Source organism: Pectinophora gossypiella, chromosome 4 (assembly GCF_024362695.1).
Source record: "Pectinophora gossypiella chromosome 4, ilPecGoss1.1, whole genome shotgun sequence".
Taxonomy (NCBI): Eukaryota; Metazoa; Arthropoda; class Insecta; order Lepidoptera; family Gelechiidae; genus Pectinophora; species Pectinophora gossypiella.
Window position 1 is genome coordinate 6,733,693 of NC_065407.1, and position 23,452 is coordinate 6,757,144.

General features: G+C 37.0%; 1 protein-coding gene across 1 annotated transcript; it reads left to right on the forward strand.

Moving 5' to 3' along the window:
• On the forward strand, positions 1-22,973 carry LOC126366193 (uncharacterized). The gene is made up of 12 exons (XM_050009186.1): positions 1-2,004; positions 4,706-4,944; positions 6,017-6,237; positions 7,624-7,799; positions 8,664-8,845; positions 10,654-10,796; positions 13,245-13,413; positions 14,114-14,307; positions 17,838-17,958; positions 19,197-19,386; positions 20,989-21,131; positions 22,359-22,973. The coding sequence occupies exons 1-12, from the start codon at positions 204-206 to the stop codon at positions 22,920-22,922; spliced, it is 4,143 nt and encodes a 1,380-aa protein (XP_049865143.1). The 5' UTR covers positions 1-203; the 3' UTR covers positions 22,923-22,973.
• The last annotated feature ends 479 nt before the right edge of the window (positions 22,974-23,452 follow it).

Sequence of the window (23,452 nt, forward strand, 5' to 3'; positions counted from 1 at the left end):
GGCCGGCCGCTAGTTCACTCGAATTAACTCCCAATACTAAACGTACCTTCCTCCAAAGTCACTAAAATTACTAAAACATGAATGAAATCCCTTCGGTTCCTGAATGATCGGTATCCCAAGTGACAGAAATAGAAGCGGATCCGAGGGTTGGGCTACATCTGTCAGTGTTGAGAATGGCGCCGTGAGCGCTTACCGCGTCGGCGATGGCGCGTTACAGATGGACGCTAGCTCTAATAATAATCTGCCTGCCCATCCTAGCAACAGTGATAACCGCATTCCGTGTACGTGATTTACCTAAAAACCTCCAGGAAACTCTCAAAGCCGAGCTGAAGAAACATAAGTGTGACGATTGTGACGTGAATGACCCTAGTGTGCATAGTGTTAAAATTGAAAGTGCTACGAAACGCTATGAAGAGCTGAAGAAAGCAGTTCGCGAGAAACAACAGGAGTTACATCATAAAACTACTGATAATAAACCTCATAAGTTTGTAGATGATAGTGATGATGATGATGACGACGATGACGATTTGGATTTTTTGAAAAGTCAAACCAGTTTTAAGCGGGATGAACACTCAAAAGTTGCTAAAGCGAAAAAAGATATCACTGTAAGTAAGAAAGTGACCAGTAGTAAAAAGCCTACTCCACACGACGATGATGATGATGACGACGACGACGACGACGACGATGATGACGATGACGATGACGATGACGATGATGACCTTAGTTCTGTCAAAAAAGTGAATTCTGGTGACGTGAAAAAGAAAAGTGATGGAAGTAAAAAACAAAGTTCTAAAGGATCTAGATCTAAAAAAGTGTTGTTGAAAACAGTAGATGATGATGACGATGATGATGACGACGATGACGACGACGACGACGATGATGATGGTGACGAACAATCAAAGTTAAAATCTCAAATTAGGAAGAAGAGTGAACTAGAAGAAAAACAAAAATCTAAAGGAACTAAAGGTAAAGAATCGCCGAAAAAAGTTAAAGTAAAGGACGATGATGACAAGGACGATGATGACGATGATGATGATGACGATGATAATGATGACGACGATAATAAATTGAAACCCTCAAAAAAGAAAGCTACTTCCGAAAACAAACAAAAATCCAAGGGAACTGACGCCAAACAAACAAAACAAACAATAGATAAACATGACGACGATGATGATGATGATGATGATGATGACGATGATGATGACAAAAAAGATAAAACGGTAAAAAAAGTGCCTGCGGATAAACAAAAAGCTAAAGTATCACAATCTGAGGTAGCAAAAAAAGGTAAAGTGGATGATGATGATGACGATGACGATGATGATGATGACGATGATGATGACATTTACAGTGGTTTGAAGAAAATGGCTAAGTCGAAAACTGTGGTGCACATGCCTAAGCCAGAGAAATCTGAAAAACCACATAATGATGTACAGAAAGATAGACCTCCTGTAAAAGATGATAGCAAAGATAAGGTGGCCAAACAGAAAAAACAAGAAGATAAAAAAGCCGAACAAGCAAAGAAAGAATCAAAACCAGTAACCAAACTAGAAGATGACAAAAAACCATCTGAAAAACCAAAGAAGAAAGATGAAAAAAAGGATGATTCTCATCCAAAAGATACTCCAAAAAAAACTAAAGAGCCCGAAAAAGATGTAAAACCTAAAGACCAGAAAGAAGTTAAACCTAAACCACAATCAAAACCGAAAACCGATTCAAAAGAAAAGATTGATAAATCGAAAGGAGCTGAAACCAAGAAATTTAAAAAGGACAGCTCAGCAGAAATGTTGTTAGAGAGTCGTGAAATCTACTCTAGTGGTGATAAAATAAAACATGTGACAGATGCTTTGCATAGACGGAACTTGCTTCAGAGTGAATTTGAGGACTTTTATGCATTCTTTCCGACATTTGCACCGAATTTCTCACGGATCCACAATCCGGAATGTCGACGACATGGGCAGATTCTGTTGCGGCAGTTGCGAGGGACCAAATTATGGGCATTGAATAGTAAGTACTATACTTGTTAGTCGTCCTAAGTTTTGTTTTTTTTTTTAATATATTGTCATTCAGTGCGTTCTATTGTTTTTAAAAATGTCAGTTTTGTTCAATATTAAAATCAGCTTATAATTTTAGTTTTGCTTTCTCTATTTTTTCATTTCATGCACTATCAACAATACTTATTAGAAAATCTACGTTAAATATGCTTGATTAGAATGACAGCAGCTATTATAAAATAAATAAGAAAAAATAATACTTGTCTTGTATCACATGGGCTTATGTCCGCTATAGAAACGACAGACAGATATAATCACTGTTACCTAATAGCTTAATTTGCTTTACATGCCTCATCAATATTCATTTAAATAACTTATAAGTTACTAGTTCATGTCCGCGGCTTCGCTCGCGTTAAATTCAGGGTAACACGGTTCCCCTGTCCTAATGTACCAATTTTTATCTGAAAATTGCGAAAAGTCCCATATAAAATTTCTTTGAAGGGGTTAGGGTCAGAATTCCAAAAAAAGATGCACGATATTTTTGGTACCTAGTGACAAATAATACGCATGCTAATTTTTACCTTTCTATCTTGAAAATTGTGGAATGCTCCATACAAAACATCCACCCCTCATTTTGGGGAAGTGTGGGGTTAGAAAGATATAAAAAATAGCCTGTGCCTCTCTTCATCTTTTCAACTATCTCCACTTAAAAAATCACGTCAATTCGTCGTTCCGTTTTGCCGTGAACAACAAACTACACAGACAACAAACAGACATACACATACACTTTCGCATTTATAATATTAGTATGGACGTTATAGCTTAAATTAAAATTAAAATATAGTAAGGAAAAAATTGAATAATCTCTTTCATGGAACAATTAAATGCCATAATATTAAGTACTATTTATACGAGTGATTTATGTCATGTGTAAGAGGTCATTACCCTATATCGCTCATATACTCGTAATTATAGTCTATCCTGATGGACTTACTCGACTTCTACGATAAGCAGCCAAACGTACTCTACGTTTTTTTGTTCAGTAGATTTATTGTACTATTTATATATAACGTATAACTGCCAGAATAAGTAGCATTTTCTTGATACGTCTCTCACACTAGGCTATAAATGTACTCTGTTTTCATCTTGTTGACATACAGTACGGTCACGAGCATTAATATGTATACACTTTGGTACCATGTCACATTAACTTTTTTAACGAATTGAACTGTAAGTCTCACTAAATGACAAATATGTTAGTGCGACAGAGTCTTAAAGTGGGTACATTATATTGCTCATGACTGTACCATGTTAGAGCGTAAATAGTATAAGAGATATGATATTATAGTACGTAAGTAATTTTAGAAGCGCTACCGAATATCTTTCACCGATTTAGTTTTTATAATCACATTGCGTGTACATTGGACGCTAACAGCGGCTTCAGCAGTATCACAGTCTGTATTTATTGACCCTGGCAACGTTTCAGAGATTTCGACAGATGGTACGGTTAAAAAAACATAAATTACTAGCACGCAGTTACTCTGTCAAGGGTACTGTATCTGTGATGACGAAATTTGAATAAAACGATTAAATTGGCTGGCGCTTTACGTACTGTGAACTTTAATTAACACGCCCGTGATCTCTCGTGGGGTGTGCTGAGCCGCGGGCCGTCAGAAGACAATTTGCAGCAAAATTTGCTGTTTTAGTCCTAAGTGACGTGGAATATGATGAAGACTAATAGTGATTCGTAATGATAAGCAGCTATATACTGTATGATCTGAAGAAGAATCTGAAGAAACTCAGAGATTTGTCCAATTTTTAAGCGGCCTCAAGCGGCCTATAGTAACAACAAAATTGATTCATTATTAAAACTAATCGCTTAAAAAGTACAAAGTACTAGTAGTAAAAGGAAGCAAAGTATGTAAGTGGCAAATAAGTAGTAAAAGTACTTACCAATGTTTCTAAATATACGAATAGAAATCAAATCATCTAGAACCGTTGCTTCCTGTAAACAAACTAGTACTAAACAATGAAGCGTGTTAACAGTGCCCTCACATCAAAACGCTCTACCCAGGGGACCATATAATAATCATACCCTGGCCTTGGGTTAACATTGCGTGGTCACTTTGCCAACTGGCCTCAGGGGACCACAGCTATCATGGCTAAACTACGTTAATTTTTCATACTTTCAACATACAAAACATATGATAACAGGTAGGTAAAGTACAGGGATAGATTTGGTACGAATAGCACTCTCGGTGCTGCATTTAGCGCGCCTATCATCTGGCTTAGTAGTTAAAGCTATCCGAAGCAAACCTAAAAAAAAACAAATGAAAAGCGCCCGCCCCATGATTGAATTCTTTCTTATGCCTCCAATACTAAAGAGGTAATAAAATAAATAAGATTAATAATACATATTTATGAAGCGAAAATAATTGTAGTGACTGAAGGGGAAGGTCTTACCAAGATAGCGTGAAATTCAATATACGATGCTATAAAGAAAGGTCCTGACCTTTCTTCAAGAGTACTCTAAACCGGCCATGTATGAAGGTTTTAATGCAAGTGAAGATAGCAAAAGTGGTGTGATATCCGCTATAAGAAGTAGATTCGATCTTATATCTATTTATAATAAAAGTCAAAACTTCAATATTTACAACCCCAGGCGTGGCCCTAACCTAAAACCGTCTCTAACCATATTTTTTTTACAATTCCAGTGTTGGACGCGACAGCGAAGATACCCTCGGGGATACTCCAAGGCAATGGCATTCAGTTGGGAGACTTCGACCAGTGTCTGAACAGCCGAGCTAAGGTGCAGCTGGACACTGGTAGCGTGGTGAAAGTCCAGGGTCAGTACTGCCTGGCGAAACTGGATGTCAAAGCGGAAAATGAAGAACTGGAGATCCCAGTCCACCTTGCGCTGGCCAAGAACCTGATCAAGAGCCGGCTTGATGATGTGAGTATATTTCTTTATTCTTTTTAGATCCATAATTCTTCGATTGATTGAAGGGAGGTTAAACATAGCAGCGGGATGTATTTAGGCTATTTACAGTTAGTAGAGTTTTGTAAGTAGAAAATATTACGTATAATAAGACTACTAAAAACGACATCCGTGGTGTAATGTCTGCACAACTTGCCCAGTGTCTAAAACCTAGGTTCGACTTCCGGTTGCGTCAATTGAGGAAACAAACTTTTGGCCTGCGCCCTGCAGTGGTAGATTTTAAAATAAAATGCATATAACATAACATAACACGGTAAGTGAGGAATGTTATGTTAAAGTTTTTTTTTCAGTCTATAGTCAGTTTTCCTTGACAATCCTCGTAGAGATGTTGCGCGAAGTTACTGATATAGAATACTAAATAATAGGCGCTTGCGCATGGTCATGCTTTCATCAGAACTGTTGCACTGATTGGCGTTGACCCAATGATGTCAAGTATGCCAATAACGATTTCGTTGCTCATGTTAATTAGTGACTAATTGGAAGTGAGAGTTTTGGTTTTATTAAACTGCTGTTATTATATTTACCGATACTGCGAATTGTTGAATTATTTATAAAGAACCCTTTTTTCCATGTCATTTTAAAGTCATTCAACTATGGCGCGTTTCACTCACATGGACACTATTTAAAACTTCAAGATAAAATATCATAAGATGTACTACTATTTTGTTCACGATAGGCTAATTTCCAACTAGGCAAATCAGTTACTTTTTGAATTTGCATGAAAAAGCAACCTATGACGTCATAGAAAAACGTCACAGAATGTCGCACTTATTATTAAGTACATAATGTATTTCTTTATTGAAATTCATAAATATGTTGAATTGATAAAAGAAAACGTTTTTTGTCACCTTTAAATCTGACTTTATTTATATTCAGAATTTCACAATTTATCTTTGACATATGAAACTACCCAATTCTCGTCGACATGTTTTGATTAAAACTTTATTTTGTTTTATTATTTACGTTTTCTTAGCCCAGCATTTAAAAGCCGTACCCAATAATCTGAGCCTTACCATACTTCGTTTAGCCAGGTCACTTTGTGCCGCGCTTCTCCACGTTGAGTTGGGGCGTGTGCGTGCCGGCCGCGTGCTCACCCGAGGACGCAGAGATCGTGGTCAAAGATGCTGTTAAGCATTACCAGCATCGAGCAGGCTTCGTCATCAGGGTCAAGGTCGACGAAGATGACTGTCACACGCAAGATGCAGACTGGTGGGACGACTGGATGGAACTGCCTACTGTTTTGACATTGTAAGTCTTATTTATGATATGAAAATCCTTTCTAGGTATTCAATATATTATATTTACGTCATGAAATGGGTACCTTTTTTTTAACGTTGGGAAATGCGTTACGCATACCACACCGCCCGGGGGGACGACGTGGTTATGTGGGACTCCCCGGGTGTCGCCACCCGGTATACCCACTAAAACCCAACGCCCATGGGAGCGCGTCAAGAGCCTCCCCCTCCGCCGAGGGCTGCCCGGAACACTTGGGGAGCCCTACAGCACGGGACCTATGTTGTGGACGGCGGTCCCCCGACCACCGTCCACAGGTCCCCGTCAAGGCGGCATCTGTGATAGCCCTGTTCGGAGTACGCGTGACTTACATCGCATGGTCACGAGTTCCAATCCCAGTTCGGGGTTTAAACCACTGAATTTGGCTTTATGAGTTTGAATTCACGTCACAGATAATTGTTTTGACGTGGTTTCCAGGATTTGTGCCCGGTTAATGACAATTCACCTGACACACATGGCATTTAACCATAACTAATGAGGAGTGTGTCATATGGATACTATTACACCTCTGCCAACCTCTTCGGGGATACAAGCGTGACGCTTATGCAGCGCTAAATCATGAACGTACGGTCACGAGTACTAATATGTATATATTTTGAAACCATGTCACATTAACTTTTTTGCAAATGAAACCGTAAGTCTCATTAACTGTCAAATATGATAATGCGTCAAGGTAGTAATGTGAGTACATGATATTTCTCATGACTGTACCTTTGTGCACACTGCCATTAAAACTCTTAAAACGTCTTACATGTAAATATATTATAAGAAATAAAATACTTTACATATTTCCAACCGTAAGGTTCGAAACCTTTTAAACTTGGCTTGAACTTTTTGACTTTTAAGAGCTCGCCTACAAATTGCACTACATAATCATAGCTGCAATTTCCAAGTTTTTAATTAAAGCGATTTTGTTCGCAGTGCGAATTATTTCACTCTGTTATTTACGGCAAAGTAATTAGATAGATCTAATTACTAACTAGATTCTAACTGGTATAAGAACACAGTTGGATAATTTTATATAATAAGCGTTTAGGCAAAAGTAAAGGATGCTTCGGAGGCCTTTGAAAAGTATATTGTTGAGAGGCACAGATTTTCAGACAAAGTAGTTTAGGTAGTTATTCGGTTCAGATTAGCAATTTGTATGGCCATTAGAACTAGATAAAAAGCCAAGAACGAATTGGAACCGCTCGTATCAGTACCTAATATATTTATTAATTATGGTGCACGAAATATATTTTTTCTTTAGCTTAATTAATGTCCCACTGCTGAGCAAAGGCCTCCCCCTTCTCTGCATTTACGAAAAAATGTATACTAATTTAAATGTATCAATATTTGCAGGTCCTTTTATAGCGTGATAATTCTTCTGGTCTTCATAGCAACTCTGCAAGACTTCTTAGCTAGAAGAAAGTCTGATGAACAACCAACTAAAAATGATGAAGAAAATGACCAGACTGAGAGTGAAGAAAATGAGACTAAGAATGAAGAGGAGAAAGAACCAGAAAGTAAAGAGTCAGGTAAATATAATGGTACTTAAAACAAACGCATATACCTAATCTGAAATGCCTCTCAAAGACCTGTAACACTTAATAAACTATATATATAGCAACTAACTAAACTAAACTATATATGTATAGCAACTAGCAACTAACTATATATAGCAAATAGCGAACGCAATCAGCGCGCCCCATTTATCAGATCAAGAATTAAATGCTATTGCAGGCAAATCTACAAGAAGTCACCTTTTCCTTTCAATTAGTGCAAAAACTTTTTTTTGTTTCTCACGGCCCCTTAATAGAGTACCCAGCATCTGCTCGGTGTTTCATCTGAAACAAAAGCAGAAATTTAATTGTCAGCTGGATTAGGACAGTTGTCAACGAACAGAATCAAGCTGATTGTCATGCAAATCCTCGCAAATGCGTAGTTAGTGGTACCCTATTACCATACATTGCCAGTCCAGTGAGGTATGTCATAGGCAACTACTTACAAGTTTATAGAGAACAGATGATCCACTCCACGTAGAAGTCTCAGTAGCGCAGAGTATTAATCTAATACAAGTCCCCGGGATTTGAATCTGCGACCTACATAATTAAAACAGTTACTGCAGACATACATTCGTCTAAGCCGTTATTTAATATAACACTGAATTTGGTAGCTATTTATAAATATAATATAAAATATATTTTCTCTTTTATTCATTTTTCTTTGTGAAAATGTGAAATTACCGACTTGTTTTTTGTTGTGGCGTAACGAGTTTGCACCTTTTTATACAGTTTTATATTTTTATAAATACTTACATAGTTTTGAAATCTCTTTACTCCAGAATCTTTTTAATTCTTCAATTGCGGTTGGTTATCTTCTTCTTTCTTTAAATTTTCCAGACGGCTTCCTCAGCTCATTCTCCCTGTACCGCACCATCAGCAAGCTGGTCGCCCCAGGCACTGACGACGACATCGCTTGCATCCATGGAGTGCGAGGTCTCGCCACCCTGGCGCTGCTGGTCGCTCACAAGTTCCTGCCAGTCGCCGTTATGCCATATACCAATCGCCTTCAGATTACCGAGGTAACTATTCAAAAATGATTGTTTTTATAGCACTTACCCGTGCTTCGGGAAACTCACAAACAGAAAATTTAAATCAAAAAAAAAACAATTTTTTTTTTCGATTTAAATTTTCTATTTGATTGAAAAAAAAAATATTTTTTTTAAAGTTATATTTTATATAAAAAAGATACATAAGTAGATCAAAAGAATTTCCCATGGACAGAAGGAAGACCCGGCGGTGTAATGGTTAACACGCTCGTCCCGGCTCGACAAAAGCTGGGGTTCAAGTCCTGTCCGAGTCAGTTTTTATCAATTTAAATTTTCTCTTGGTGAGTAACTATTGTTGGACGGGTCGAAATCGAACGAAGAACATCAATTTTCGTTCTGAAAGTTCTGGGGGTCTAAAAAGTCCAATTCATCCAAGCTTTGTTTATGTTTAAAAAAATACTTTTTTATATTTTTTTCTTTTTTAGAAGAAAGCCACATTGTAGGTTTTTTGAGATGATTTAATGACTTGATTTTTATAAGAGATTTATTTTTGAGATAATAACCGAAATAGAACATTCTAAGTTTTCGAGGATAATAACTGCCTATCCCATGTATTGCGTCGCTACTCCTGAGTGTTCTTGAATTTTGACAGTTCCGCATACTATTTGAGTAAATAAACATAATGTTTTGGTTATATTTTTTACGCTATAACTCATATTTGTATGAGTTTTATCATGTATTATATTTATCCCCTAAAGATCGGAAAGAAGAAAACTTAGAAAAAAATATTTTCAAACAAAACTGCCTTTTCCAACTGGATGCTTTTCTTTTTCGTAACTCATCCTTCAGGCGGGATACAATCCACGTTGCTCCACATTTTATAGCAATTTATCACGAATTTTACTTAGACAGTATGGAGAACTATCAAAATTTAGGAACATAACAATGCTGCCGCCTACATTTGAGCTTCTAGTTTTTATATAGAAGGAAAATATTGTTCTAATCCAACAGTATGCACAATATTACCATTCAAAAACATCGAAGCGAACGATCCTATCAAACAAAACATGCAAACTCCATGTTAACCAAGTTGTACCTAGTACGGGTAGTTTGAGCGTATATTTGCAAACTACACCAAATAACTATGGCAGGGTAAACACTGCACCGCGTCGATACTGGATATCTGCTACTAATAACGAGTATTAACGATCCAAATATTCAGACTGCAACGAGATGATGTGAACCTCATGAGAATTGAGACCTGAAAGCCTATTTGGTTTCAGATTATAAATACGTATATTCTAGTTTATCATATTACTATAGCTGCTTATATTCCCGGCATAAAAAAGGTTCCACACCACTGTTCCTCCCTGGACTCACGTTTTATTTGTGTGAAATGCGGACCGCCGTTGAGTTTTCCGTGTAAGAGTAAGGCTATAAAGTATTTAGTAACGGCCTCGGTGGTCCAGTGGTTCAACGTTGGGCTTACGATCCGGAGGTCCCGGGTTTGAATCCCGGTGGGGACATATCACAAAAATCACTTTGTGATCCCTAGTTTGGTTAGGACATTACAGGCTGATCACCTGATTGTCCGAAAGTAAGACGATCCGTGCTTCGGAATGGAACGTTAAGCCGATGGTCCCGGTAACTACTTACTGATATAAGTACGTAGTCGTTACATGAGTCATGTCAGGGGCCTTTGCCGGCTCAATAGTAACTTTGACACCAGGGTTGATGGGGTTGGTAATACACCTAACAACCCACACGATAGAAGAAGTTCCATTAGATTCGTATAGAATCTGCCGTGAGATTTGTAATAAATCACTCATTTGTCCTTCCAGACAGTAAGCTCCCCTATCTGGTCGTGGGCTCGTGCGGGTTGGATGTACACCGACTGTTTCCTGCTGCTCAGCGGAGCCCTGACTGCGCAGAAGATCTCCGACACGTCCAGCGCACCTTGGAGACTCTTTACCAGATACCTCAGGTATGTAACTATTTTCCGAACTTGCTGGTTCCCAACAGGTATGAGTTATTAACTTATCTTAAGTGCAGTTTAACACAGTTGGCTCGACCATTAGGTATAGACGACGATACGGCTCACCACTTTCACGATGGTTTAATAGAAAGCTCGGTGAGGTGAGGGTAGTTCGTCTTGCGATGGATGTACCTCTGAACCCAATTTATTCTCTTCGGTTTAGTGTGTACTCTTTTATTGACTTCCGTTCTCAACTATAATATTCCTACATAAAAGCAATTTTAGACTTCGCACTCCATGAACATAATTATGCATATCAATACGCGTTGAGAAATATATTCCCTTTTCTCCCACGCACGGTCCCCAAATGACGGACATATTTTTTACGTTTACGTCATAGGGCCCGAAACGAATCAACAAGGGACGTCAAATATACGTGAATCAAGCAGGATAGAAATAGAAAATGTACGATATTTGTGCTAAATAACCTTTTAGAATACTTACTAATAACTTTTAGCACGCCTCATGAAATGTGCAAAGCAATACTCGCAGCAACGTTAACTAAGTGATGCTCTTTAAAAACATGTAGGCGTTTACGAATGGTCAGATTATTTCCGTACTTTTCGCAATGTATAGGACATTTTGACAGCGAACAATTCACATTTCTAATTAAATATAGATACTACTCTATATTTTGCGTTACTGTGGTTACACTTTGTATGCGACTTTCTTTTTAACTGACTATGTAAGTAACTTGTGGTAAGTAAAGTGGCTACCAGGTGACATGAATCATTTTTATGGCGTACAAAGTGATGGTACGACGTGAGATACGGCTGAAGTTTTTCAGGATGCTTTTAAAATTTACCTTTGAAAATGTTGGCGAAGGATATTTTTGTATTTTATTACAAGGCCATTTTTTCGTGTTTCGTTTTGTTTTAAATTGGGTCAAAGTTCAATCTTATTTTGCCACTTGCGCTGAGTCATCTGATCTTTCTAGAATTATAAAAATATCATTCTAAAAACATGTTTAAAACCATGACCATCCCAAATTACAAAATTAAACCGCCTGACTACCTTTACTATATGAATATTAACTACGGTATGGGCATAATTTATTTTGATTAAATGCAAATTGTAGTTATTAATGGAAGGTTGGAGGTCGAGAGGGCGTTGGCCTCTTTTGAAAAACAGCCATAGAGGGACGAAACCACAGAGCATTAAACCAAACGAGTTATTACTAGAAGCACCTTTGTCAGTAACATTATTATAGAAACAAAAGTATAACGCGGCACATAACCAGACTATTTATTAACTTATTTTTATTATACATGGGAATATAATATCCAGATAGTTAGAAGCTAGGTATAATTTGTACAAACAATTTAGCTGAAGTTTTGTGTTCTAAATTTAAACTTAAGAACAAATTATGACAGCCGCTTGATGTCGTCTCGTCTAAAGATGCATTAACCGCGATGTGACACGATATTGTTGTGTCACCTTTATAACAGTCGAGCGTATTTATGTTCTGTGCTCTGTGGTCTTACGTGATGAATGCCACACGTTAATGATTGGTTTGTACATCACATACCTAAAGATGACATTGCAGATGGATGGGTTTCCTATATTGGCTATTGCCTTTTCCGTTTTTATTTTCTTTCCCTCTTATTCTGACATTCTTAGGTTCTCTTTTGAGCAAATTATTTTTCTAAATTTATAACAGTCGTATTGTACTCTCGCCTATTTCCAACCGGGATAAGCAGAGGCAATCTGACATAGTCTCTTGTTTCCTCCACATTCATCGTTTATACACGCACGCTGGTTTAGAGTAGATCGTACTAAACTTTGTGACTAGATCTTGTAGTCTTGGGAGTTTTAGCTTGGGGCCAACTCTAAACCCGAATCTAGAATAAACCTTTCTATAGAAATGGATAGAGCCGTAAGTAGAAGACAAATAAAAAGTAAGTAAGTAGGTACTCAACCTCCTCCATGGTCTAGTGGTTAGAGTTTTAGGCTCAAGATCGGAGGTCCGGGTTCGATTCCCGATGGGGACATTGTACAATCACTTTGTAAGACTGTCCTTTGTTTGTTAAGGACTTTGCAGGCTTGATTCACCTGATTGTCCGAAAAAGTAAGATGATTCCGTGCTTTGGAGCGCTCCGGCTATTAGTCATAAAACACCTCCACCAACTAGAAGTGAAGTAGCGTGGTGGAGTAAGGTCCATACCCCCTCCGGTTGATTGACGGGAGGCCTAGTGCCCAGCGGTGGAAAGTATATAGGCTGAATATGTTGTTGTTGTTGTTGAATATGTTGTTGTTGTTGTTGAATATGTTGTTGTTGTTGTTGAATATGTTGTTGTTATTGTTGAATATGTTGTTGTTGTTGTTTAATATGTTGTTGTTGTTGTTGAATATGTTGTTGTTCTTGATATTAAGTACTCAATCATCTATTCTTTACAGATTAACGCCAGCCCTTCTAGCCGTGGTATTATTCTACGCATATATTTGGGACCTGACCTCAAGCGGTCCCATGTGGGGCACGCTAGTCACCAAGAACGCTGAGGTCTGCGAAGAAAGCTGGTGGTGGAATCTGCTTTATGTGCAGAATTACTTCGGCTTTGAAGATATGGTGAGCTTTCACTTTCCATTTTATTGTTATTGATAAATAGATACTCGTGTGACCACTTGACTATCTCACTTGATTAGCGTTAAGGTGGGACATGCTTGCCTACAAACTGTTTGTAAGTTTATTCATATTATTATTATATGTAGAGCGTATTATAGTTAAGGCTATGCATGTTTGGTTTATGCATTTTCGTAGGTACGTGACCTAATCTTTATTAGGCTGGTTTTCTGTTCAAATTCAAATTCAAAAATAACTTTATTCAGTAGGTAACATAGTTACACTTTAAATCGTCAATTTTTACATAACGAACGTCTCATCCGCCTAAAACTACTGCAGCTTCTCACAACCTGTATAGCCGGGGAAAAGAAGCTGCAAGTAAAACCTCGGCACAAGGCCCTAGACCTTTAAAAAAATAAACATAAAATATTTTTATATAATTGAGTAATTTAGCTGCCTAATATCAGTTCTCAGACAGTTAATCCCATGCATTCATATCTTCTAAATAATCACTTGTTCGCGGATTTGAAGGTCAGACAGGGAGTCGCTTCTGTAAAAACCGGACCTGTCAAATCTTTAAGTTAGGTAAGCGGACCCTGTGAAAAGGAGGATAATGCTAGGGAGATGATTCTAGTTTGGGCTAGCTTCTACAAACCCCCATGTTTAAAAAAAAAGAAAGATGTTGTATTTTTTTTTCTTTTTTCAGTGCGCACCACAAACCCACCAGTTAGCTCTGGACATGCAACTAACAATCCTTGGAGGCATCATAGTATGGGCCGTGCAATCAGGACACATCGTCTCCAAGTTCATCCTGCCAGCTCTTCACATCCTGGCTGGTTACTCCCGCTACACCTACTTCAGGGACCATCGACTTACACTGCTGGCATATCATGGAGTCACGTAAGTTGTCTTAAGACAAGTATAAAAAAAAATAATAAGAGAAATAAAAAAATAGTAAAATTTATAAAAAAATAAATAAATAATATTTTTTGAATAAATGAGTATGAGTATAGATACACGGCCATTTGTCAGCTAAATTCGCGAAGCAAACAGGCGATAAATCACCCGCGGCGTGGGTTACAATTACACTTTCGATTCTCTATAACTTAAAATATAATTAATCTACAAACTTAAGATCTAGTAAGGCTTTCTTTTAGTTACTAAAATCCCAAGTTTTGATAAAAAGCCTTTTACCGTTCCAGAGAAAATAACATCTCATTATTATAATTAGTATCACAGATTGACTCACTCATCAAAAATGTTAAAGTACAGATGACTTGGAAAGTTCAAAGTATGTGTGGTGGTGGACTAGTACCTCTATACGATTTGTTTTGGGTAATTTGAAACTCCTTCATTCAGTGCTTATCGCTATCAATCCACATGGTCGATTCATTCAGCGTTCTCCATTTGTGCGGCCAAGTAATTAATACAATCTGCGGCAAATCTACAATAAGTCACAGGTGCTGCAACAAAATATGTGATAAATATTCGAGACCATCTTCGCTGATCTGTAAGCGCACTAAAGGGCACAGGTGTCTATGCTAAGGCCAATTGAATGATTAAAGTCAGCAAGTCGCAATAACTTTGTAATCCGTTTACGATTTACGATCCACTAAACTTAATCCATCTTACCTTGTGTACACATTGTTGCAAATAAAGATTTTGATAGATAACGGCACAGATTTATAGTGGAAAGGCTATACAACAAAGTAACAGATTTATAACAACCAAACGTCCTTAGCATAATAGCCCCTAATATAATTACTAAGTAAATCCAAAGATTATAAGCGCTGCAATAAAAGTATTGATTCTAATTATTCTATTATAAATAAAACCTGACGTACACAACCTACTAACGGCCATTTTTAATAATCAAATCAAATCAAATATACTTTATTGCACAGAACTAAAATTTCAACAATCAGACATAACACATGAAAACAGTACAATTTGGGCGGCCTTATTGCTCTAGAGCAATTTCTTCCAGGCAACCACCAAAAGGAAACAAACATTTGCAAACAACTTGGATGCGGGATGGTGCAATAAAAAATAAATACCTAAAAGTAAAGTTAATATAATAAATAATCTATCTATCCATGGGTTTTGTCCACTATTGAAGTATAATAGCCCTCAATGTCCCACTGCAGGGCAAATACCGTGTGCGTCAAGCTAGCGGCCTCAAAAAAAAATGGGCACGAAAAAATAATTTGACCATACCAAAAAATAGTACTCTTATTGAAAAAAATAGTACCTGTTGTAAAAAAATTAGTACCATCACGGTTCTGGATTTATAGCCATGTTTTATTGCACTTGCTAGCCTGACGGTGAGCGAAATTTGGCGAGAGTTAACGACAAGGTCTTTCGCTTTGATTTAAACGCCAAAAAATAGTACCGAAATAGTACTCACCCCCTGCAAAATACCGAAAGTAGTACTTCAACGGTTCCAAAGTTATAAAGGCAGTTCTTTGATCCCGCTAGCTTGACGTTTTGAAAATACCTATTATCTGGGGAACGCTTGCATACTTCAGTATGTAACTAATGTCAATAAACTCGTATGAAATAGTACTCCCTACCATCATAATTTTGATCCGATTCTCTTTGTAGAAATGTTAAAAAATCATCATAACCTATGCCATACATTTGTTGTTGATACAGTCACGTAGACAATTACATAACCTCACAATTTATTCGTAAGTATTGCCATTTTGGAGGTCTACCCTACCATTTCTTTGCACTTCAGTGCTGCTATTACAAAAAATTCCTATTGCATACACCCATATGCACTAATTTTAATAGAAAATGGCTGCATGGGTCTAGTTCTTATCGAAAACAATCTGTGATTTTAATACATCATAATACATTTTTAATCTGCTGTTTTATTTTATAATTTATACCTTCATGTTGAATTTGTTACGGATCGAAGTGTTTGTTAATAAACAATTTGCAGTATTTGTAGAATAACTCAAAGAGTTTCAACAATGATATTACTTTCATCTAACAACCCTGGCACTTCACCAATTTTTACCCAAAAATGGGGAAAAATACTGAAATCTGACAACATTCTTGACCATGTGTAATAATTTTGTTCGCGACTGTACTCGTCTTGATAAATGTATGACATAGGTTATAATGACTTTTTGACATATTTCTACAAAGAGAATCAGGTCCAAATTATGATGGTAGGGAGTACTATTTCATACGAGTTTATTGACATTAGTTACAAACTGAAGTATGCAAGCATTCCCCAGATAATAGGTATTTTCAAAACGTCAAGCTAGCGGGATCAAAGAACTACCTTTATAACTTTGGAACCGTTGAAGTACTACTTTCGGTATTTTGCAGGGGGTGAGTACTATTTCGATACTATTTTTTGGCGTTTAAATCAAAGCGAAAGACCTTGTCGTTAACTCTCGCCAAATTTCGCTCACCGTCAAGCTAGCAAGTGCAATAAAACATGGCTATAAATCCAGAACCGTGATGGTACTAATTTTTTTACAACAGGTACTATTTTTTTCAATAAGAGTACTATTTTTTGGTATGGTCAAATTATTTTTTCGTGCCCATTTTTTTTTTGAGGCCGCTAGCTTGACGCACACCAAATACCTCTCTTCCTTTCGTCCACTCCTCCCTGTCCCCAGCTTGTTCGTGCCACCGTTTCAAGAAGCGGTCTAACTCGACGCGCCATCTTTTTCGTGGCCTTCCCTAGCGTCTGGCAGCATTTGTAGCCACTCTGTAGCTTTTTTGGCCCAGAGGTCATCGGGCATTAGGGCAACATGTCCAGCCCAGTCCTATTTCAAGTAGGCAGCCTTTTTTCGCTACGTCTGATATTTTAGTTTTGGAATATAATACAAAAACGCTTTATTGCGTATAAAAAACAACACTAAAAACAGTAACGAAGTAACTTTAGACACTTATTTTGCCGTATTTCAAGTTGTAAACACTTGCCTAATGGTGTAAGCGCTCAACGACAAGTAAGAAATTGTCTCCACCACTATTGGCCCAGATATGAAGAAAGAGCATAGAATGTGTTTAGCTGCTTTTCGGCTCATAATATGGAGGTTCCGGGTTCTAATCACGTTGGGGATACATCGCAAAACGCATAATAACGGGTTCGGGTTATGATAATAACCGCGTAAACTTAAAACAATGTATACATCGCAAAAATCACTTTGCGATCTTTAGTTTAGTTAGGACATTACAGGTAATCAGGTGGTACCTATTCAAGAAGAAATTGCTGCTTAGCAATAAGGCCGCCAGATTGTACTGTATCTTTCGTGTATGTTTTGTTTAAAACTTATTTTGTATGTTGTGTGCAATAAAGTATATTTGTATTGTATTGTGATCACCTGATTATCCGAAAGTAAGATGATCCGTGCTTCAGACGAATATCATTCTAATGATGAATCAATAACAATGTTATCATTTCACAGAGTAAGTCAGCTCTACAGAACGGCAAGGTTAAGCTACACCTCGATACTCCATCGCTCTACACCCTACCTCGTGGGAATAAACCTGGGATTGGATTTGAAGAACGGGGTTGAACATGGCAAGGTAATGACTGAGTTTAGATTAAAATGTAACACAAACAACCCTACGTGGGTACAGTCTACTGGGGGCCTAAAAAGCCACACCAAAGCCATTCATCTAAACAACAGAATGAAGAACTTTCCAGACTAGTTCAACAAAAACAATATAGAAGGCATTGTACAGCTTTAACGTGAAAATTAGGTACTTATTTTCTAATTATTCGGGTACATAATAAGTCCAAAATAAAATGTAAAGCCAGAAGCATATATAAAATAATTGTTGTTTGATATTTTGGTCACATTATGTATATAATTATGTTGCTACCTATATTGCTTCTCTTTAATTTGATCAAAATAATAATGGGTGAAGATGTTATTGTGCCTGGGTGTAATAAAAAGGGTCATCATTTATTCCTAAAAGCAAAGATAAAAGATATAGTTATTATGTTTGTTATCTATGGAATTAGAAGGTTAAACGAGGGAAAATCTGTACAGTATCATATTGTTTTTAAAAACGTAGCCTAGAAAGTTCCTCATTACAATTTGACACTTGCGCGTATAAAATAAAAGACAAGTACGTAATGTCAAGAAATATCGAATAGCAATATTGCTTTTTAGATGAATTGCTACAATGTGACCTTTTTAACCCCCCTATACTCAGCCACCTTTTTGTCGACTGTAACTGCATAATAATATGGAGTATACACCACCTTTTTCACTTCGCGCCGTTGCTGAATGGTGAAGATGTTTGAGCTAGCAAGCTAGTAGCCAATTCATTAGCCATTGGACAAAATTGGCTTAACAGTGTTAACAGCCGGGACGATTACGGGCGTGAGTTTTGTCTTGTCTGTTTTATTCTGCTACTTACCGCTATACACCGGTACAGTCCAGAAACTCCTTACGAAAATCTCATTCTTATAGTGTGCCATCTAAAGCGTAAGTGCGAATGAGACACATTTCGTGCTCTCTCCTTTACTCATTAGCGGCTTCCGAGCATTTAAGACCCTAACGGGATGAAGTCGGCGTTCGATACGAATTTGTGCGGAGTGGAGAGTTTAGAGTTTTTTTCTTTATTCTATGACACCTGTGTCCTTCATCTTGTACAGTATGAACAATATCATGTACCCACTTTAGAACCCTGTCGCACTATCATATTTGACATTTAATGACTTACGGTTTCATTTGTCAAAAAAGTTAATGTGACATGGTTTCAAAGTGGATATTAGTACTCGTGACCGTACGTATTTCCGTTGTCTTTTTCAGTTCTACCGTGGGCTGGGTTGGTTAGTAAGCACTGCGATGTGGTGTTCAGTGTTGTGGGCTGGTTTCGACTCAGGGTCCACCACATACCGCTATAACGCCACATTTGCTGCCCAATATGCTGCGTTTGCGCCCTTCGCGTCTGCCATCGGCATTGGATGGCTCATCTACGCTGTTCATACTGGTACTCCAGGTAATTAATTGAAAAGTTATCGATCAATACTTGGTACTTATAAAATTGAGTCTATCCAATGTATGTTCGAGTTAATCTTGAAAACCACTGAATGAAATCATACGCTGTTTTTAATGTTATCATTTGCAAGGAGATATGGTAAAAATTATAGACACGGTGCGGTGGAACCCTTAGTTATTTACCTATTACATACATACATAAACTCACGCCTATTTCCCACCTACTATACCTTTTTCTAAGGACATATTCAATTTGGTCAATATACGTCCTTCTAGAACTTCCTCCGCCAGCCCTACCATCAACATTCACCGCTTTCATAATCCTATCATCATTCTCAATTTTAGTCACTATATCGTCTTTTACATCACATCTCCATCATCATTCATTTACCTATTGAAGAATACAAAGAAAGATGAGAAGGAACAAAAAGATATTGACGGCGATAATTTTGCTGAAGACAAGGTCATCAGTGCTGTAGTTAGAAGTAGTACTATAGGACATGTGGGAATCGAAATGTAAAGGCATTAACAAAAGGGGTAAAAAAGGCCAAATAAATTGTATTGGTCGCATTTTAGTTTGAATTTATAAAAAAATAAGTACAAAAAGATTAGATACTAGAAAATGAAATCATATTTCTCACCTATTAACGTCAAACAGAATCGTCAAAAAGTAAAATCCGGTTTTATCTGCTTTTTGTATCACTTCGATCAGTTTTGTGGTCAATGACATCATTATTTAACCGTTTCTTACAATTAGAATAGAATTACACGTGTAATAAATACATAAAAAAATGAGTGATTATTGATCATGTCAATATAATATTAGCTCTTAAGAAGTTAAATCCCATTACATCGTCAGATTTGTAATATTGACAAAAACTTAGTACCGTGATAAGTAATATTCTATGAAGACGTCATCATATCGTCGCGAGTGACATTAGAATGTACATCATTCACCAAATTAGAGATGCCCTTAGAAAAGCTTCAATAAGATCTACTCTGAACCGGCGTGCGTGTATGAAACGATTGATGAATGTGGAGGAAACAAGATAAGTATGTCAGGATAGAAGCAAATATAATTCCATATTCTATAGTCATTCATAGCTTACCGTGGTGGGAAATTGGCGTGAGTTTATGTATATGTGTACATTAAGATGTGATTTTTGTTAACAAAACCTCGCTGTAGACATTTGTGGTCTCAATTTTTATTTAGGATGAAATTTATTGAAAGAAACCGAGGTTTTGTCGAAAAAAAAAATTTGAATGTGATTTAAAAAGAAAAACGCTTTACGTGGTTTTCACTATAAGGCAACGATATCGTTCATTGGAAAGGACTAACTAGCTGAAGTACGGTCACGAGTACTAATATGTATACACTTTGAAACCATGTCACATTAACTTTTTTGCAAATGAAACCGTAAGTCTCATTAAATTTCAAATATGATAGTGCGATAAGGTTCTAAAGTGGGAACATGATGTTGCTCATGACTGTACGTGCATAATCTGATAAGATGAAGTTATATCATCTAACCCGGGTGGCCCCCATTGTTCGTCACCCACTGGGGCCTAGCTTGGTATAACCCGAAGTTTTCTTTATTTTCAGGATTCCTATCAAGCCTGCTATGTTGTAGACCTCTAGTTCTGATCAGCCGGCTTTCGTATGCCCTGTACCTCTGCCAGTTTGTGGTTTTTCTCACAAACGCAGCTACCGTCAGGACATCTTCTGAATTCACCCTTATGTCTTTGGTAAGCATAAACATAAACTAGCCGTCTTTGAAGTAAACTAGATCTTTAATTTCTATGGCAGAAAAGGCCTGGTTTCGGGTTGAATTGTAATGCAGTAAAGGTTACCAATGAATGTGACTGTTTTTACATTTTATATCATAAAATCTTTACTTAATGATTTTTGTTTTATATCACTTATCCGTGCTTAGGGAAACTCACAAAGAGAAAATTTAAATCGATAAAATCTGACTTGTACCCGCAGCTCTTGTCAAATATAATATTCTAGATACATGGCGCCGGCTCAATTTAAGAGCCACGCTCTTGTCGGTGCAGCTACTTTTTTAGGGAAAATAGGGCAGTGGTTTCCCTCTTGCCTTCCGCCCCGCAGTACTCTGTCTGCTGCAAGGGGCAAGGACGAGGCGAACAGGAATTGCCCCAGTGGAGGGCAGAGAAGATGACTCTGTCCCCCCTAGGGCCTGGTTAATGGTCTTTTATGGAACCAAGACCAAAGGCATTGATGTAACATAGATAAAAAAAAAACGCATGGAGGAAGATCCGGTGGAGTAATGCTTAACACGCTCGCTCGTCTTGGCTTGACAAGAGCTCGCGTTCAAGTCGAAATAGCGGTTCAAGAAGAAACATTTTCGAATTACATTTTCTCTTCAAAAAATCTTTGTAGTAAATAAACCTGCTAGAGAAACCAATCAACAATTTGATTGAATTTTAAACTTGGTGAGAGCTCTCAGGGTTTCCCATCCGGTCAAGTAGTGTATGACGTCTGAAGAAAAATACACAAGATAAGACAAACAAACCAAATTAAGAAGACAAAATAAATAATAGTCATCAATGAGAAAAGTTTTATTTATACCGTATGACATAATATAGTATCAATAACTATTTATGCAGAGACGTAAGTTATAAAAAAAGTTAAAAACCCCAGTGGTCATATAGCAGATTTTTTTATCATGCAAAATATGTATTTAATTATATCAATTAGCAAGAAAAGCTTCAATAGTATTCTTGATGCTAATTTGGATTTGAAGAGTAATAAATATAGAAAAACTTACCATGGAACTTTTTTGTATAGGATTTGCCACAAAGGTTCTAAATGTTACGTAGGTGACTATTAAATTAACACAGTCTAGGGTATAGCATAATCACGAAAAATACTAATAATAACCTACATAAACATCTGTGATACATGTCTTTATAGTATCGAATTTATAATAATGTATGTCCTTGTTCCAGGTTGATGTCCAAGAAATATCAGCAATATTGTTATCATCAACAATTCTTACTTTGACTTTCGTCATACCCATGCAGTCTCTACACAAACTGTTCACTTTCTCATTCAAATCTGAAGGTCAAGAAGAAAGCAAAGACGAAGAAAAAGAATCTGAAGAAAAAGCAGAAGATCCAGATCAGGAAAAGGAGATAGATCAAAATCACGTTGATATAGAAGAAGTAACAGAAGTCCCACAATCAAGAAGCAGACAAAGTTTTCTTGCGCATAGAGAAGTTCTAGAAGAAATCCCAGAAGCAGAAGTGGAATATGAAATGCAAAGAGAAAAGAATGATGGTCTCGAAGAAATTTTAGAGGAAGAGGAAGAAGAAGATGAGGAGATGGCGAATCACATAGATGAGGAAGATTTAGAAATTATTGAGGAAGAAGGTGGTGAAGACTTTTGGGAGGACCGAGAAGAAGGGTATACTCCAAGAAGATCTTATGTGAGAGAGGAAGATGGAGATGAATGGGAGTGGACGAATAGTGGCAGTGGAAGAGGAGCTCAATACTATCGGTACTCAAGATAACGTTGTTTTTGTTTATTATTTAAATTAATAAATCCCTATTTGAGTTTTTAATATATATTTTATGCATATGCCTTTGGATAATGATACCTAATGATATTTATAGGTGCGTGAATTATAAAGTTTTTTTTATTACGACGGCTTCTTTTAAAAACGACTCTTATAAAGAAAAAAACACAGATAAAAACGTACAAAACAAAAGCAAATAAACAACAGCAGTGAATAAGTTCTTGAATCAATATAACAATTTTTTTCAAATTGTTTCTAGAAGGAACTAGCTAGTCTAGACTGTTCACCGTATCATAATCATAAACTGCTTAATTCACGACTAAAGGTCAACTAAAGCCTACAATTTTGAACAAAGGCTATGAGCTATTATAAGCTGTTCATTCACCTACCGCTAGGTACAAACTAGTTTTTTTCCACATCAATTATGTATAATTTATAACAATATTCATTTTTGTGCCGCGATGTTGAGTTTATTTTTAACCGAAATATTTTTAAAACTATCAATAAATCTCTCATGATCCTTG

Bases quoted from the DNA above. Each gene is read 5' to 3' on its own strand.
- LOC126366193 (XM_050009186.1), top strand. From the start codon at position 204: ATGGCGCGTTACAGATGGACGCTAGCTCTAATAATAATCTGCCTGCCC. The intron at 10,797-13,244 runs GTATGTAACTAT...TATTCTTTACAG, and splicing joins CTCTTTACCAGATACCTCAG to ATTAACGCCAGCCCTTCTAG. The intron at 17,959-19,196 runs GTAATGACTGAG...TGTCTTTTTCAG, and splicing joins ACGGGGTTGAACATGGCAAG to TTCTACCGTGGGCTGGGTTG.